Raw genomic sequence first — 20,431 nt, forward strand, 5'->3', positions numbered from 1 at the left:
TGGCTAGGGCCTCCCGTCGGGTAGACCGTTCGCCGGGTGCAAGTCTTTCGATTTGACGCCACTTCGGCGACTTGCGCGTCGATGGGGATGAAATGATGATGATTAGGACAGCACAACACCCAGTCCCTGAGCGGAGAAAATCGCCGACCCAGCCGGGAATCGAACCCAGGCCCCAGGTTGGCAGCCCTGCAGCCAGGCGACTAGCGCGAGTTTTGGTGTTCTCATAAAGATAAGTTATTTTAGATTATAAAACATATAGATTAGTACTGATTACGTGGTAAATAAGTGTATTTGTGTGCCGTTTAAGTGTACCATTAAAGGTTTCATTTTTCTTTACGTAATATAGCAGAAAACGCGAAAAGACCGTACAGTCGTATTTTCTGTTTACGTTCTGCTGCAGCAAATCTATAGAATTTCGTTTAGTTGTTCCTTGCTCTCTCCAGCAATTTAACTTAGTGTACCTCTTCATTAATTAACTAGCATTTCCGGAAACTAGCGTAAAGTTTAACTTGTTGTTTCAGAAACTTTGCACTTTTGTTTTTGTTTACACACAGTTGCGTATAGGCCAAATTTGTGTAACCATATTTTCGTGTTTATCTGTAATTTAACTGACTTATTCTTAATAAACTATTACGTTTATCATGAGTGAAAAGTGCTTGACTTGCCGTAGAATTGTTAGGTCGGGGCTTTGGTGTGATGGGTGCTGTAGTTTTTTCCATGTGGGTGACTGTAGTGGCGTGGGAATAGGGGAAGTAAATGAGACTCATCAGTGGTTTTGTAGGATTTGTAGTAGAGATAGGAAGATACTGGAACAGGAGGGGAAAATTGCTGCCCTTCAGGCTGAGTTAGACAAGGCCAGGGGAGATCTTGACAGGTTAAGGAGGGAGAAGGGTAAAGAGAGGTGGGAAGTGGCAACAGGCAACAGGAGGAACAGGCCTAGAACTTTGTCTGACAGCTTTATGGTGAATGTGGAAAATAGATTTGACCTGTTGCTTCAGTTAGAAGCTGGTGAGCCTCAAGCAGTTGCAGGTGTAGACAGGGCACAACAAACTTTCAGCAGCAAATTGAAAAGTAAGAATGTAGGGAAATCAGAAAAGAGAAAGAAAGTGTTGTTGTTAGGTAGTTCCCATGGAAGAGGTGTTGGCCAACTCTTGCAGGATGAACTAGGATCAGAATAGCAGGTCACCAATTTTTTTAAACCTAGTGCTGGTCTGGAGCAGGTGACAGAGGATTTAGGATCACTTTGCAAAGATTTCACTAAGGAAGACACCGTGGTTATAGTGGGTGGGGCAGGTAACAGTATTGACAGAGATCATGGGTACAGTATAGAGTGTGACCTGGCGAAGAATGCATCAGTATCGAAGCATACTAGTGTTGAGTTTGTATCTGTTCTTGGGCGCCATGACCGACCTCATTTGAACTCTTCTGTCAACAGAGTTAATTTAGAGCTGGAACGGCTGCTCATGTCGGGTGCGGGGTCACACATTGGTGTGGTTCATGTTGATTCTCTCAGTAGGTGGGATTATACTAGGCATGGCCTTTACCTCAACAGGAAGGGGAAGGGTAAATTGGCTGGGGAAATAGCAGGAAAGTTAAAGGGGGGAGGCACTGTCATGAGTGGTAAAATACCAGTGGTTATAGGATTCAGAAAAGACCCTTTTTTAGGGTAGGGAGGACAGAAAGAAAGCAAATTTTAAGAGAGGTTAGAACTGAGACAAACCTTCAGTTTGAGAAAGAAATCAAAAAACATAATTCCAGCTTATCACATCAGCATAAACAGCCATTGGTTAAGAATTTTCAACTGTCAGCAGATATTTTAACTCCACCCAATTTTAACTCAGTCAATGTGAAATGTCAGCTATCTTTATTGCATCAAAATATTCGAGGACTGAGAAATAAAATTAATGAATTAACTATCTGCATAGATGAATTAGAGTCTTCAAACCCAGCTGACATAATCTGCCTCTCTGAACATCATGTGACCACTGGTATAGAACTTTTAAGTGTTACAGGGTTTAGGTTAGCATCTCACTTTTGTAGATCAGAAATGGAGAAAGGAGGTGTTGCCACATTCATCAGGAACTGTCATAAATTTAAGAACATAGACATTCATAAATTTTGCCTAGAACAGCATATGGAAGCATGTGCAATAGGATTAGATTTTCACTAAAAATCTTTCATAATATTAAGTGTATATCGAGCACCTGCAGGTAACTTTAATCTGTTTGTAAACCACCTTGAAGCTGTACTGGCCCATTTAACAACCAAAAACAAAGAAATAGTGGTTGCTGGTAATTTCAATGTAGATTTCCTTAAAGACTCTCCCAATAAGAACTTATTTGAGTTAGTAACACTATCATTCAACTTAATTCCCACAGTAAAGTTCCCCACTAGGATAGCCACTTGCTCACAAACAGCCATTCATAATATCTTTATAGAAAAGTCCAATGAACAAAATTATACACTCCTGGAAATGGAAAAAAGAACACATTGACACCGGTGTGTCAGACCCACCATACTTGCTCCGGACACTGCGAGAGGGCTGTACAAGCAATGATCACACGCACGGCACAGCGGACACACCAGAAACCGCGGTGTTGGCCGTCGAATGGCGCTAGCTGCGCAGCATTTGTGCACCGATGCCGTCAGTGTCAGCCAGTTTGCCGTGGCATACGGAGCTCCATCGCAGTCTTTAACACTGGTAGCATGCCGCGACAGCGTGGACATGAACCGTATGTGCAGTTGACGGACTTTGAGCGAGGGCGTATAGTGGGCATGCGGGAGGCCGGGTGGACGTACCGCCGAATTGCTCAACACGTGGGGCGTGAGGTCTCCACAGTACATTGATGTTGTCGCCAGTGGTCGGCGGAAGGTGCACGTGCCCGTCGACCTGGGACCGGACCGCAGCGACGCACGGATGCACGCCAAGACCGTAGGATCCTACGCAGTGCCGTAGGGGACCGCACCGCCACTTCCCAGCAAATTAGGGACACTGTTGCTCCTGGGGTATCGGCGAGGACCATTCGCAACCGTCTCCATGAAGCTGGGCTACGGTCCCGCACACCGTTAGGCCGTCTTCCGCTCACGCCCCAACATCGTGCAGCCCGCCTCCAGTGGTGTCGCGACAGGCGTGAATGGAGGGACGAATGGAGACGTGTCGTCTTCAGCGATGAGAGTCGCTTCTGCCTTGGCGCCAATGATGGTCGTATGCGTGTTTGGCGCCGTGCAGGTGAGCGCCACAATCAGGACTGCATACGACCGAGGCACACAGGGCCAACACCCGGCATCATGGTGTGGGGAGCGATCTCCTACACTGGCCGTACACCACTGGTGATCGTCGAGGGGACACTGAATAGTGCACGGTACATCCAAACTGTCATCGAACCCATCGTTCTACCATTCCTAGACCGGCAAGGGAACTTGCTGTTTCAACAGGACAATGCACGTCCGCATGTATCCCGTGCCACCCAACGTGTTCTAGAAGGTGTAAGTCAACTACCCTGGCCAGCAAAATCTCCGGATCTGTCCCCCATTGAGCATGTTTGGGACTGGATGAAGCGTTGTCTCACGCAGTCTGCACGTCCAGCACGAACGCTGGTCCAACTGAGGCGCCAGGTGGAAATGGCATGGCAAGTCGTTCCACAGGACTACATCCAGCATCTCTACGATCGTCTCCATGGGAGAATAGCAGCCTGCATTGCTGCGAAATGTGGATATACACTGTACTAGTGCCGACATTGTGCATGCTCTGTTGCCTGTGTCTATGTGCCTGTGGTTCTGTCAGTGTGATCATGTGATGTATGTGACCCCAGGAATGTGTCAATAAAGTTTCCCCTTCCTGGGACAATGAATTCACGGTGTTCTTATTTCAATTTCCAGGAGTGTATTACAAAACCAATAGTCAATGGCCTCTCGGACCATGACATGCAGTTCCTTCTGTTAAATGTTAATACTGAACAGGATATAAAATCTGTTAAATCTGAGCTCAAGAGGGTAATCAGTAAGCCAAAAATTGATTATTTTAGGACACTCCTCAGAGACATTCACTGGACTGATGTTTACAGTGCTCATGGCATGGATGAAAAATATAACATTTTTGCTAATAAAGTGCTTACCTTATTTGAACACTGCTTTCCCCCAAAACTTACCAAGGCTAGAGCAAAGTCTACAAAGAAGCCATGCATTACTCGAGGAATAGGGGTATCTTGTAAAACAAAAAGAAAACTGTATCTGTCAATCCGAAACATTTCCAATGTTGATGCTATAGCACATTATAAGAAATACTGCAAAATATTAAAGACTGTAATACGGATGTCAAAGCAAATATATTACAAGGAAAAGATAGTCATATCAGATAACAAAATAAAGACAATATGGGATATAGTGAAGGAGGAGACTGGTAGAACCAGACACGAAGAGGAACAAATAGCATTAAGAGTAAATTATACATTGGTGACAGATGTGTATAGTGTTGCAGGACTTTTTAACAAACATTTTATAACTGTTACTGAAAAGATGGGGTTGTCAGGTTCGGTAGATGCTGCTATGGATTACCTTAGACCAGACATTTCAAGTAACTCCCATAATATGAATTTGACCCTCACTACCCCAACAGAAATAATGTCCATCATAAAATCTTTAAAATCAAAAACATCTAGTGGGTATGATGAAATATCAACAAAGTTAATTAAAGAATGTGATTCTGAGCTAAGTAACATATTAAGCTATCTGTGTAACCAGTCGTTTATCAGTGGAATATTTCCTGAATGGCTGAAATATGCTGAAGTTAAGCCACTGTTTAAGAAGGGAGATAAAGAAATAGCATCACATTTCCGTTCAATTTCACTGTTACCAGCATTCTCAAAAATTTTCGAAAAAGTAATGTACAGTCGTCTTTATAACCATCTTATCTCAAACAACATACTGTCAAAGTCACAGTTTGGATTTCTAAAAGGTTCTGATATTGAGAAGGCTATCTTCACTTACAGTGAAAATGTGCTTAATTCATTAGACAAAAAATTGCAGGCAACTGGTATATTTTGTGATCTGTCAAAGGCATTTGACTGTGTAAATCACAATATCCTTTTAAGTAAACTAGAATATTATAGTGTAACAGGAAATGCTGCAAAATGGTTCAAATCTTATATCTCTGGCAGGAAACAAAGGGTGTTATTAGGAAAGAGATATGTATCAAGCTATCAGGCATCATCCAACTGGGAACTAATTACATGTGGGGTCCCACAAGGTTCCATTTTGGGGCCCTTACTTTTTCTTGTGTATATCAATGACCTTTCATCAGTAACATTACCAGATGCCAAGTTTGTTTCGTTTGCCGATGATACAAACATTGCAATAAATAGCAAATCAAGTGTAGTCTTAGAAAGATCAGCCAATAAAATATTTGTGGACATTAATCACTGGTTCCTAGCCAATTCTTTGTCACTAAACTTTGAAAAAACACACTACATGCAGTTCAGAACTTGTAAGGGGTGTCCCAAGAGTATATGTCTAACATACGATGACAAGAAGATAGAAGAAGTGGACAGTGTTAAATTCTTGGGATTACAGCTTGATAATAAATTCAACTGGGAGGAGCACACCACAGAACTGCTGAAGCGTCTTAACAAATCTCTGTATGCAATGCGAATTTTGTCAGACATAGGGGATATAAAAATGAAAAAGCTGGCATACTATGCTTACTTTCATTCCATAATGTCATATGGGATTATTTTTTGGGGTAATTCATCAAGCCAAGCTAAAGTTTTCCGGGCACAAAAACGTGCAGTAAGAATTATATGTGGTGTGAACTCAAGAACATCCTGCAGAAGCCTGTTTAGGGAACTAGGGATACTAACTACAGCTTCCCAATATATTTATTCCTTAATGAAATTTGTCATTAAAAATATATCACTTTTTCAAACCAACAGCTCAATTCATGGAATCAATACTAGAAATAAGAATAATCTTCACAAGGATTTAAAGTCACTTATTCTTGTACAAAAAGGTGTGCATTATTCAGGAACACACATTTTCAATAACTTGCCAGCAGCCATAAAAAGCTTAACAACCAATGAAATTCAGTTTAAGAGAAGCCTAAAGGATTTATTGGTGGCCAACTCCTTCTACTCCATTGATGAATTTCTTAGTAAAACCAACTGATTTGTATATAAGTACAACATAACTTCTGCACAATTTCAGTGCAGTAATGTGTTCACTGAAAATTTGTGTGTGTGTGTGTGTGTGTGTGTGTGTGTGTGTGTGTGTAAGTATAATCTAACTTCTGCACTATTTCAGTGCAGTAATGTGTTCATTGTAAATAAGTATTACAGTAGTTGTATTACATGTTTATTACCTTATAAATAAATAAAAAACTTTTTTATTTTAAATTCAGTGCATTAGTATTTGTAAAATGACTCTTAGTGTTCATTAAAAAATGACGATCATTCCAATTGGGACCTGTGGAATGGTACATTAGCTTATTTGTTTTAGTTGTAAATATTTGTCATGTATTGTTGTTTTTCTGACATGTTCCACATCCTGGAGGACCTCCTCACTTCGGATCAATTGGAATGAAAGTAAATCTAATCTAATCTAATCTAGGATTGACATCCTGTCGCACTGACCACTCAGCTACCGGGGGCGGACAACAGATACACATAACAGAGACTGAAGTCATCACTAATATATTCTCCTTCATTATTTACAACAGTCTGGCAACGCTGGATAACTTTCCGATTTCGAGGTGTAGAAATCACGTGGTTTTGAGGCCAAGAACTCGTCGAGCCGTGTTCGGAGAGGGCGCTAGATCAGGTGAATAAGATGGATACGGAATGACTTTCCAACCCCTGTATAGTGTTTTATGTCAGTCTAACAGAATGTGGGCGGGATTCGTTATCGTGGAGTGGCATCGCTTCAGGCAGTCTTCCTGGTCGTTGTTCTTGGATTGCGCCTGCAAGACGCCTCACTTGTTGACAATAAATGTCAGCTGTGATGGTTACAACTCGGGGAGGCAATTCGTAGTACGCCACACAGTCTCTGTTCCACTAAATGCCTAACATTATCTTCTGTGGATGGTCACAAGTCTTTGTACGGGGAATTGCTACCTTGTTTCGACTCAACTATCCCTTTCTTTTCCTTATGTTAGCATAAAGACACCATTTCTCGTCCCCAGTAACAATACAGGATAGGAATAGTCGGTGTTGTTGACGACCCAATTGCACATTTCCCAGTTATCGAGTACACTGACATGGATCGTTGTGGAATAATGCGTTTAAACTATCTTCATAAAACCCTGAAGGTCCTCCTGAGCACGGAGAGTCACTAATGTCAAAACGATCCTCTTTATAAAAATCATTTTCTTGCCGTCCTGTGGCCAGTGGCTTTATCCCCACACATGGCGCAAATGTTCCTCGTTGCCTCCGCTGCTGTCACCCCTCTATTGAACGCAAACAGAAAAATATATCGGAAATGTTCCGATTTCTCCACTTGGCATCCCGTTGTCTAGTGTCCACAGCTCCACACACTATCTCCAAATGACAAAATAACAATGTGTAAACTCAAATACCAACAGTGAACCACAAATAGAAAATGATAATTGATAATTGACCCCACAACAACCAGAATACCAACATGCAAAACAAAAACGCTATGAACTTCTGCATGCACCAGAAATATTTTGTTACCTTTTGTGGATAGCACTGAGACTAATTGAAACTAATGGTTATTCTCATCTTTATGCAGCCAGAGAACGACTGGGAAGCCGATTTGAACCATCTGGAGAGCCAAATTGATGAAAATACGGCGGCAATAGTTGTATGCAATCCTTCGAATCCGTGTGGTTCGGTCTTCAAGAAACAACATCTAAAGGATATATTATCCATTGCAGCAAGGCACAAATTACCGATAATAGCTGATGAGATATATGAACACATGGTAAGTAATTAATGTTTTGTTTCAGTTTTGCATATATATATATATATATATATATATATATATATATATATATATATTCACGAAGATATGCAAAAACTTTAATATGTTATTCTACAAGTAAAACTAAAGAAAAAAGTTCATATAAACATAGGTCTGCAAATGTTTAGTTACGGCTATTAAAAGATTTTGCCTGAAATTTAACAACGTCGCTAATATGAAGCCACTGCAAAACTGTATGAGGTTAAAGTAAAGCACGATTTACATTTATTTTGTTGTTATGGTCTGGTGAATCTAATAAAACCTGCCCCAGACGTGTATCTGCAGTAGTTTTCCAGAACATCCACAGAAGCAAAGATTATTATACAAGTAAATTTGTTTACTTTCCATTAGGAATGTAGAAATGTTTATGTAATTGTTGGCAACCGTTAGTGAGTTGTTTCAGTAATTACTTAACCTTGAAACGAGTTAGTTTTCTGTATTGTTCAGTGAAAGAACATAATAACAACAGTGCATTTACGTGAAACCATATAGTAACTGTAGTAGTTTGTAGATTATTTATGAAATAGGGATGCTCTTCAAATTTTAGACAGAGGAATGCACCGATATTTATTTATGGAAAATATGATGGTAATGCTACGGCTGCAGTTAACGAATATCGCGTACGTTATCTAACTCGGAGAATTCCGAATGCACGAGCCATTAGTGGAAACAGGTTCTCTACCTAGCGTTCATAATGAATGCTCGATACTTGAAGACGATGATGAGGATATTATGGATGCTGGATGTTCTGGAAAACGACTGCAAATAAACGTCTGGGACCTCTTACAGTTTAGCGAGTGCTTCAAATTAGCGAAGCTGCTAAATTTCAGCAAAATCTTTTATTAGCCGTAACTCTGTAACTAAACATTTGAGGACCTTTGTTTATACGAACTTTTTTCTTTAGTTTTACTTGTAGAATAACATATTAAAATATTTGCATATGTTCGTGAATCACCCTGTATAAGGCCGAAAAATGTTAATGGTGAATGTTAATACATGGTATCTAGCGGCACTATAGACCACATTCAGGAGTAACAATTAGACTTAAACATGGATAGATTAGCGAACACGTAATGTGGAGTTGCGTATTTATGAGGATCCATCGTTATATGTGTTACAACAGTAACGAAAATCGAAATTAAACTTTTTCTTGCGAATTTATGAAATGGAGCAGGTTATTTACATACACAAACGGTTAGCAGGCGTTCAGCCAGCGTTAGCAGTTTAAATGAAACTTGTGATTTACGATGTTTTCTTGCCATGATTGATTAATGGCGGTCTTCCGGGTGTTCATTCGAGTTGTAGTTTCCATTTCATGCTCAATATTTCGATAAGTGACCCAATCGTCTTCTTGAGGTGCTGCTGGCTGTAGTATCGCGTACACAAGGTATAAATGGGCAGAGTACTGGTGGAGCTGTCGTTTGTGCTTCATGTGGAAAGGTTTCCGACATGATTATGGCTTTATCAACGATTGTTATACAACATAGCCAAGGAACGCTTTAATCGTACAAGTAATTAAAAAAAACACGAAAACATTATGACATTGCGCAGCCACGCGCCCATTTTTTCCTCTGTCTAGCAAGAGACTACCGACCATCCAATGAGTGGCCCTGGAGTCCCGCTCACACATATCCAGAAGCACTGATCCGTACCCGGCTTACCAACCCTGCGGGTTCCACCCTGATACGTTTCAAGTATGCTGCGTGCTTGGATATAAAGGTGTTTTGCATTTCAGAGCAAATGCACTGTGTCGTTAGGAGTAACACCACAAAATTGTGTGTACAAGGGAAGATTACACAGCGGGTTTCTGATTCCAAAATCACAGTTGAAAGTCGGTTGTTTGTGGGAAAGATCGTGTTATGCCTTGCGCATTAAAGAGAGAAGTTTACCAGTATGTGTCGGAATTCGACAGGGCAGGATCGTTGTCAGTAGAGAGTTCAGTTTATCGTTCCGTGATATCGCTGCTCATGTTGGCGGGGATCCCGTAACTGTCATACGAATATGGAATCGATGGGGCCATACGCCATATCATGCAGGGCCTTAACAGCCCAACGCGACTAGCGCCCAAGAGGATGGACATAGCATTCGCTCGACCGTGCAGGATTGCATAGCCGCTACGCGTACCTTGAGTCAGAAAATGGGCTTGTTTGCAGAAAGGGAAGTATCCACACGGACAGTACGACGACATCTGCAGCACCACGAAATGTCAAGCATGGCGACGATTGTTGTGACTTTCCTTGACGTGACAGTGGTGCACCTAACAACAATTGACACTGGAGTGACACCTTTTCGTATTTTAATACTAGACCCAGTTAAATGTAGAGCGTCGTGTCTCCGAGGAGAATGGACACAACCAGATGCAAAAATGTAGACTTTCACAGCCGGAAATATCATGTCCATTGTATTATCTGGGCTGTTATGCCGCGGTCGGTTGATGAATTTTGTCTCAATTCCCAACGTTTCGTCTCCGACTGCGGGAGACATCTTCAAGGGGGTCCGTAGGTCGATGGAAGGTCCAACACACCCACTGGCTCGCTACTGACTGCCGCTAAATTCCGTGTCCGCGCGCTCCCGCGCCGCGGTATGACGTCACGTGTTTTGAAAACGTCAGTGCAATTGGCCGCTGTCCGTCGCCGTCGATCGCCATTGCCATCACCCAGTAGTGGACGGGTGGTACACATCTTCTTTAACACTGGCATCCATATACCGTTTAATTTCACGCCCTCCTCTTTTCGGTTGAAATTATTTGGGTGTTTAGCGATTTCGATTGCCTCCCTGTAGAGCCTTTCGTAGTATCCGCTTGTGGCCGCTAGTACTTGCGTCTCCTCGAAACGAATATTGCGGTTCCCTGGCTGGAAAGCATGCTCCGCAACAGCCGATCGTTCCGTTTCTTCTCTTCTACAGTTTCCCTTGTGCTCTTCAAAACGTTTAGAAACAGTTCTTTTAGTTGTATCCACATAAACATCACCATAGCTGCATGGGATCCTATACACTCCAGATTTTTCCAATGGTTTGCGAGCGTCCTTGGCAGGCTTAAGGTATTCCTGTATCTTCCTGGTGGGCTTGTAAATTACGGTAATATTCCGCTTCGTCAAGATCCTCCCTATTCTCTCCGTTACATTTTTAACAAACGGCAGGAAAACCTTAGATTTTGCAATAGCCTGTACGTCAGTATGATTTCTGCGTGGCTGCCTCAACGCACGTTTTATTTCGGCGGACGAATATCCGTTCTTCATTAGTGCATTGTGGAGATGTTCCATCTCAGCGTCGAGCAACTCAGGTTCAAAAATATTTCTAGCTCTGTCCGCTAACGTCTTGATAACACCCCGTTTTGTGCCCACGGAAGAAATTATAGCCAGTGTAGAAGCAGGAATTCGCAGTGTGGATTCTGTAACAGCTGAAGAAATCCGTATAGAAACAGTGAGAATATTAGCCAATGCAAAACCGCCGAAAAGTAATATAACTGTGGGTGAGAGAAGAGCTTTAAAACTCCTGAATGACGACGATAGTATTTTGGTTCTCCCAGCTGACAAAGGAAACGCAACGGTGGTTGTGGATGTGGCCGACTATCAGAGTAAAATTACTGATCTATTGGATCCGCAAGCATATCGGAAGCTGAATAAGGACCCCACTAACAAAGTTCTCAGAACTGTGTCGCGGTTAATAAAAAAGTCCTCCATTGAAGAGAGTGTACAGAAAGGTCTCTGCAATTCGGTTGCGCTACCACCGAGGCTTTATGGATTGCCCAAAATTCATAAAGAAAATGTGCCGTTAAGACCGATACTAAGTGCCATTGGTTCGCCCACCTACTCGTTAGCAAAGTTTTTGACTACGCTGTTGAAACCACATGTGGGCCGTTCGGTCTCTTATATAAAGAATTCGACACAATTCATCAGCAGATTGAATGGCATAGTGGTCCAGCCGGAGGACATATTGGTCAGCTTCGATGTGGTATCGCTGTTTACCATGGTTCCACTTAATGATGTATTGGAACAGTTGGATCGAATTTTTCCTGCCGATATTTTAGAACTGTTTAAGTGTTGTTTGACGACCACATACTTCAAGTGGAATGAACAGTTTTACGAGCAAACGGATGGCGTGGCTATGGGAAGCCCCTTAAGTCCCGTAATTGCAAACTTCTTTATGGAGAAATTCGAAGAACAGGCCTTAGGTACTGCCAGCAAAAAACCAAATGTATGGTTCCGATACGTGGATGACACGTTTGTGTGTGGAGACATGGTAGGGAGGAACTAAGCCGGTTCCACGAACATCTAAACAGTATAAACTCGAGAATTCAGTTTACAATGGAGGAGGAGGTAGACGGCAAATTACATTTCCTCGATGTGCTTGTTTTTAGAAACGAAAATGGTAGTTTGGGCCACTCAGTATACCGCAAACCCACTCACACGGACCATTATTTGCACCGGAATTCGAACCACCACCCACAACAGAAGCGGGGTGTTATCAAGACGTTAGCGGACAGAGCTAGAAATATTTGTGAACCTGAGTTGCTCGACGCTGAGATGGGATGAGCTTGGATGCCAGAAATTGCCACAAAATGCGGGAAGGCCAACAGAGGACTGATGCTTGCTTCAGGGACAGAAAGCTGACTTTGTATAAGCAAATGTAGCTTATTGCAAATAAATGAGAATCCAGGGTAGAACCCGCGGGGGTGGATGGGTGGCTGGGCGGAACCGGTTGTGGGGATCATGATACCCAATCTTTTTTCTATATATTTTTACGTACAAGGTGTCTTTAAAAAAACTAGGGGAATTTTTATTTTTTGGAAACAGTTTTATTTGTTCGTTTACATCAGTGTTACCTCACTTGTTAATTTTTTTTCGGTGTTGGCGATTCGGAATGCTTCCACTGGTACGGCTGGGTCTTAGTTTCGACGTCGTATCCGTAAACCCATGTCTCATCAACTTTTATGACACGTTTCAGTAATGCTGCACATTTGCTGACTTCATCTAGCGATTCCTGAGCAACTTTCATTCTACGCTGTTTTGGATCGATATTTAACAATTTTGGAACAAATTTTGCTATCAGACGTCCAACACTCAAAACATTCGAAATAGTGTCGTAGTGAGAGCGAACTGATATGCCAGCTTCATCAGCGACTTCTCTAATTGTGATTTAGCGATCGTTAATAATCATTTCTTTCACTGTTTTCACGATTTCGTCAGATGATTATGTGCAGGGGCACGAAGGAGCTCTTCATCTTCAGAATCATCTTCGAAACACTTACAACACCCGTAAGGCCTTGTTTTACTCATAGCAGACTCACCAAAAATCAATATTTTATATTTCTAAAACTTTGCTGTGCTCTAACTGCAAAATTTAATACAAAGGCTCTTGCCTGTTTTCGTACAAAAGGCACTCATGAGTCAAAACCCGGTGATTGAATGTGGTCTAGTGGCATTGCGGGCAGGAGACGTAAGCAGTTCAGAAGCGGGCTGCTAGATTTGTTACCTGTAGGTTCGAACAACACCGAATGTTACGGAGATGCTTCGGGAACTCAAATGGGAATCTCTGGAGGGAAGGCGGCGTTCTTTTCGAGAAACACTATTGAGTAAATTTAGAGGATCGGCATTTAGAGCTGACTGCCGAAAGATTCTACTGCTGCTGACATACACTGTGCGTAAGCACCACGGAGATAATGTTCGAGAAATTATCGCTCATACGGAGGCATATAGATAGTCGTTTTTCCCTCGCTCTGTTTGTGAGTGGAACAGGAAAGGAAATTATTAGCAGTGGTACAGGGTACTCTCCGCCACGCACCGTACGGTGGCTGGAGGAGTATCTATATAGATGTAGATGTAGAAGGAAAGTGCTGATATACATGGTGGTCAGAAACAGTCTGAAAAGCTTGTAAGGGTGTTGCAGACTAGGTTTTGCAGGGAAACAATTGTTAAGAAAAATTTCGATACTTTCCGCCGTTTCCGAGTTAATTAGCATTGAAGTCAGCAGATCACGCTGTTGCGCGTGCAAATTCAAGGTTCCCGCGAGAAACGGTGTCGCCAAACGTGCTCTCCGCTTGGTTTCCTAAAACCGAACGAGAAAGCGATACAAAAATTTGACATGGGACGGTAGTAAAGGCAGAACCCGAGCGAAAGCCTGAGCAGTCTCGTGCGCTATCATCTACGCTATGAGGAAAGCTGATACTGATTGTATCTAGCGGGACACGAATTTGCGCGCGCAACGGCCTAATTGGCTAACTGCAGCACTAATTAACTCCGAAACGGCGCAACGTATCGAATTTTTTTCTTAACAATTATTTTTCTGCATAACTACCCTGCTACACAATTACAAACTGTTTCTGACTACCCTCTACAACCGAAGTAGAACGAACGGGTAATCATTCCAGCGGCAAATGGAGAAATTCACAGACATATGCGAATTCTGGCAAATAGTAGATTATTATGGTCCGGGACCTGGGACAAACATATTGAAAACGGCAAAGCTGGCCAATTGTTCATGTACTATTGTCACAAGCATCTATTGGTAGTGGTCAACGTACGATGAAATCAATAGTTAGTCAACACTATGAAAAGCACGATTGGTGATGATATGTGGCAGGTATGATGACAGGTTACAATGCTGGTACAGTGACAAGTGTTTCACAGCACATCATTCAGCGTACACTGTTAAAGATGAGGCTCTGCAGCAGACGTCTCCTACAAGTCCCCATGTTTACCCAATGACAGAGGGTCTATTACTACTGTAGTGGGCACAGGATCATCAATATTGGACAGTGGATCAGTGGAAACGTGCCACTTGGTCAGTTGAATCATGTTCATACTTGTACCTGGTTGATGGCCGTGTCTGGATATACCATTACCGAAGTGAACGGCTGCTCGAAACATGCACCATGCCACGGACGCTGGATGGGGGGAAGGCGGTCAGTTTTATCTTATGAAGGGCTTTCAGCTAGCACCTAGGCTTCCATGGGACCTGGGTTGGCATGTTAACAGTGGGGGGAGGACTGGAAGTTATATATGAGGTGGTGGGGGAGTCATTGACAATATATTATCCTTCCTCCCCAGAACTGAAACCTTGATCATTTAAATTTTGTTCAATTACACAATTGACAAGCAGTCATTGAAAACAGTCACAACAATTAAATGTCTAGGAGCCTGAGTTCAGAATGATTTAAAGTGGAACTACCAGTAACACATAATAGTACTTGCAAGAAAGACAAATTGAGATGTATGGACGAAGGAAAAATAATACTCTTATCAAGTAGGGTAATTACAAAACTATTGTTTGCTTTATTCTTGAGCATTATTCACCAGGCTGAGACCATTTCCAGGTAGGGTAAAAATCTTAAGGTCCATTTATCAAGAATCAAATGAATCAGAGTCAACTTTAGTGTCCGAGCTTTATTAATAGGACATTAGTTTCTTTTCATTCAGTGAACCATAACACTAAGCAATTCACACTGTGCCACATTTCACTAATTTTATCAGATGACAACTACTACCCACCACCACCCCCACCACCACTATTATTTTTCCTGTTTATTCTAACTGATGTGGTTATTTGATGCTTTTTATCTTCATAGGTGTTCTCTGTCTGATAGCTGCATGATGATAACTGGATCTCTTCCTGCTGCATTTTGATTAGTCATCTGATTCACCATTGTAGTGTGAAATGTTGTTATGGAATTCATCTTTCCAGCTTGAATTTTCTTATTCTTGGCATTTAATATCTAGATTGCAAAGAAACTTTCTGAAAATATTATCTGAATGATACACCTATGCAGTTAAGACATAACATGTGTCAGTAATGGCCTTATTTCTGTACTCTGATATTTTTTTATCATTGTTGCTAATTTATACATAAGTAAAAGGCCTATAAACAAATAATAAATAGTATATTAACTGTGGTGGGGAGGGATGGAAGGTACGTTTGTGAAGGATTTTTCAACTGAATGAGTTTTAGCGATAAAGAAATAGTTTTATTTTATCATAAAATAATCTATGTTTTGTAGAGCTCTTTACTCATCTCTGATTCCCTAAATGAACTTTACAACATGCAGGTATTTCCTGGACATGAGTTCCATCATCTGGCCTCTCTTTCAGAAGAAGTGCCCATACTTTCATGCAGTGGGCTCACAAAGAGGTAAGCAACTTGAAATTAAATATTTGGCTAATTTTCTCCTTCATTAATGCAGAACGAAATGTAGAAAATAATTTTGCTAATCTTGTCTTTATAAATTATCAGATTGATTTAATTAAACAGATTAACATATATAAATTTCTAAATGTATTACCTCAATTCTTGCTACACTACCTTTTCTTAAATCTTTCCCTACACTCACATTGCATGTCTTATGACATAATCACAGTCTTTAAGATAAATGTTCATGTCAACATGGTTGGACTTAAGAATAAGAAATACCAAGCAACTATCTGAAATTGATCATTGTAATATTAACAGCCAAAGCAGCTGCAGCATATTTCTAATCAGAATCATTGAACTGTGCAGTACGACAATAAAAACTATGAGTTGATCAGATATACTTACAAAAGTGAAACTGTCTGCTAGAATACATGGTCAACTAGTGGAAGACACTGCTGTGTCCCACAAGGTCATACTGCATTAAATAACATAGAGTAATGTGAGTCATAGACATGAACACACACAAGATGTCATGTCCAAACAATGAATGGTATGGCACCATCTGTGTGAGCTTGCTACTGCCTGCACATGTTGTCATAATCAGTTCTGGTGTGCAGTCCACAATCTCTGTGTGTGGCAAGAATCCTAGAGACATGTGCCTTGTTATCAATATGAGATACGGTGATATTTGTAATTAATTATAACATGAAATAACTAAATTTACCAGTCAAACTTTGTGTAAAACTTTTTTCTGGATACTTCTACCATACAACTTATCACAAAAAATTCTGATTTGCATTGTTAGCTGGGAACTTATAAAACAGGGTGGACAAAATAAAATTGGCCTAAAAATATTAAGAATAAGACTGCTGCTGGATTGACTCTTGTTAATGAACATCACAGATGATGATGGAAATAGCCACCACTGACTTCAATGCAGTGTTATCCTCGATTTGCCAAACTGTGAGATCCAACCTAAAATATAGCAGAAAATAGTGATTTCAATGTTATGCTGTAGCTCTTCCAGTATGTGAAAATTAATTGAGTTCACCTGACCCTTCAATTTAACACACAGGTAAAAATCACAGGGAGAATGGTCAGGTGATCGAGGTGGCCAGGAGATTGATTTTCTGATTATCCTCTCCTCTCCAAATACTACTGCTCTGTCTTGTTGAAAATATCCATTCCATCTTTCGGCTTTTTTAAATTGATCCACATACAGATTAAACAGTTTCTGAACACACAGGTTAGTATTAACTGTTTGGTGACAGAATCATGTTACAATGCAGACACCAGACATTGATCGAAGAGTAATCTTGAGATTATACAAAGGCTCTTGAAAGTACTGATGGGGATTTTATGATGCATATTGGTGTGTGTTCTGACAGGCTGAACCATACGTCTTCTGAACAAACATATAATCTGAGGCTCCAAAAGTCCTGACACTACTTCAGTCAGAAACCACTGGTAGAACTCAACTCACAAAAGTTCATCTGGACACTTTAAGTTGTGCATAACAGTAAATTTGTGATTTCATAACTATCATTTGCATTCATAAATCATGTTGAGATTTTGTTTTGTTGGGTGTTGTTCCAGGCTTTCCTTCACTTCAGCCACATTTTCTGGTGTTTGAACTCTTTTTCAAATAGTTACAGTTTTTATACACTAAAGAGCCCATGATGCGCCATCTTACCACTAAGTTCTGCATTGCAGACTTTTCTGGACTTTTGCCAAAACACTTCCAGTCTTAAACTCTTGCTCAAACAGTTCTGCACATATTTTCCAAGAATTGTCCTTTACATAACACTTGACAATGAACACACACCATTTTACGTTGCATTCAACTGGTCACTTAACGTGTCTGTTCCTCTCACTCATCCAAATGTAATACAGCAAATTACTCACAACAGAGCATATATGGGAGATGCACATGTGCAGGCATATGACGATGTGCTGAGAAGTAAGATCTCTGAATTTTTAAGAAGGACAGATGTTATTAACATTCTTCATGTCTACATATTTGCATCGCTCTGCCACTAGAGGGCTCCAGATTGTAGCGTGTAACATGGTGGTGTGTAACATAATTTTGTTGGTGCATGAAAAACATCATGCTGTAACATAAATTTGAATTCAAAGAGTTCATCCAGACATAGAGCACCCTTTCCTTTACCATGAAAATTCCATCACACATGAGCACTGCAACATTTGCAACAATGTGACAACTTGGGTTCACGGTAATTGATCATCCTCCATACAGTCCTGTCTTGACCCAATCCAATTTTCATCTATTTCAAAAACTTAAGGAACACCTTTGAGGACTTGGCTTTGATAGTGATGAAGTGATGCAAGCAGAAGTGAGGTTGTGGCTCCATCTACAAATACAAACATTCTGTAGTGAAAATGTCATCATATATGAGCACTGCAACATTTGCAACAATGTGACAACTTGGGTTCACGGTCACTGATCATCCTCCTTCCCCATGAACCATGGACCTTGCCGTTGGTGGGGAGGCTTGCGTGCCTCAGTGATACTGATGGCCGTACCGTAGGTGCAACCACAATGGAGGGGTATCTGTTGAGAGGCCAGACAAATGTGTGGTTCCTGAAGAGGGGCAGCAGCCTTTCCAGTAGTTGCAGGAACAACAGCCTGGATGATTGACTGATCTGGCCTTGCAACACTAACCAAAACGGCCTTGCTGTGCTGGTACTGCGTACGGCTGAAAGCAAGGGGAAACTACAGCCGTAATTTTTCCCGAGGGCATGCAGATTTACTGTATGGTTAAATGATGATAGCATCCTCTTGGGCAAAATATTCCGGAGGTAAAATAGTCCCCCATTCGGATCTCCGGGCGGGGACTACTCAAGAGGATGTCGTTATCAGGAGAAAGAAAACTGGCATTCTACGGATCAGAGTGTGGGTTGTCAGATCCCTTAATCGGGCAGGTAGGTTATAAAATTTAGAAAGGGAAATGGATAGGTTAAAGTTACATATAGTGGGAATTAGCGAAGTTCGGTGGCAGGAGGAACAAGACTTTTAGTCAGGTGAATACAGGGTTATAAATACAAAATCAAATAGGCTTAATGCAGGAGTAGGTTTAATAATGAATAAAAAAAATAGGAGTGCATGTAAGCTACTACAAACAGCATAGTGAACACGTTATTGTGGCCAAGATAGATACAAAGCCCATGCCTACTACAGTAGTACAAGTTTATATGCCAACTAGCTCTGCAGATGATGAAGAAATTGATGAAATGTATAATGCGATAAAAGAAATCATTCAGGTAGTGAAGGGAGACGAAAGTTTAATAGTCATGGGTGACTGGAATTCGAGAGTAGGAAAATGAAGAGAAGGAAACGTAGTAGGTGAATATGGACTGGGGGTAAGAAATGAAAGAGGAAGCCGTCTGGTAGAATTTTGCACAGAGCATAACTTATTCATAGTTAACACTTGGTTCAAGAATTATAAAAGAAGGTTGTATACATGGAAGAATCCTGGAGATACTAGAAGGTATCAGATAGATTATATAATGGTAAGACAGAGATGTAAGAACCAGGTTTTAAATTGTAAGACTTTTCCAGGGGCAGATGTGGACTCTGACCAGAATCTATGGGTTATGAACTGTAGATTAAAACTGAAGAAACTGCAAAAAGGTGGGAATTTAAGGAGATGGGATCTGGATAAACTGAATAAATCAGAGGTTGTACAGAGTTTCAGGGAGAGTAAAAGGGAACAATTGACAGGAATGGGGGAAAGAAATACAGTAGAAGAAGAATGGGTAGCTCTGAGGGATGAAGTAGTGAAGGCAGCAGATGATCAAGTAGGTAAAAAGACGAGGGCTAGTAGAAAGCCTTGGGTAACAGAAGACATATAGAATTTAATTGATGAAAGAGAAAATATAAAAATGCAGTAAATGAAGCAGGCAAAAAATAATACAAACGTCTCAAAAATGAGATCGACTGGAAGTGCAAAATGGCTAAGCAGGGATGGCTAGAGGACAAATGAAAGGATGTAGAGGCTTATCTCACAAGTGGCAAGATAGATACTGGCTACATTAAAATTAAAGAGACCTTTGGAGAAAAGAGAGCCACTTGTATGAATATCAAGAGCTCAGATGGAAACTCAGTTCTAAGCAAAGAAGGGAAAGCAGAAAGTTGGAAGGAGTATATAGAGGGTCTAAACAAGGGCAATGTACTTGAGGACAATATTATGGAAATGGAAGAGGATGTAGATGAAAATGAAATGGGAGAAACGATACTGCGTGAAGAGTTTGACAGAGCACTGAAAGACTTGAGTTGAAACAAGGCCCCGGGGCAGACAACATTCCATTAGAACTA

At 41.1% G+C, this 20,431-nt stretch overlaps 1 protein-coding gene across 1 annotated transcript in view; it reads left to right on the forward strand.

The window, feature by feature from the left end:
• Positions 1–20,431, forward strand: part of LOC126162319 (tyrosine aminotransferase) — a 216,559-nt gene that overhangs the window by 155,122 nt on the left and 41,006 nt on the right. Inside the window, exons 5-6 of the mRNA XM_049918743.1 lie at positions 7,741–7,932; positions 16,013–16,095. Coding sequence (XP_049774700.1) covers positions 7,741–7,932; positions 16,013–16,095 — 275 coding nt within the window. The remainder of the gene's footprint in view (positions 1–7,740; positions 7,933–16,012; positions 16,096–20,431) is intronic.

Source organism: Schistocerca cancellata, chromosome 2 (genome assembly GCF_023864275.1).
Source record: "Schistocerca cancellata isolate TAMUIC-IGC-003103 chromosome 2, iqSchCanc2.1, whole genome shotgun sequence".
In the NCBI taxonomy this organism is placed as follows: Eukaryota; Metazoa; Arthropoda; class Insecta; order Orthoptera; family Acrididae; genus Schistocerca; species Schistocerca cancellata.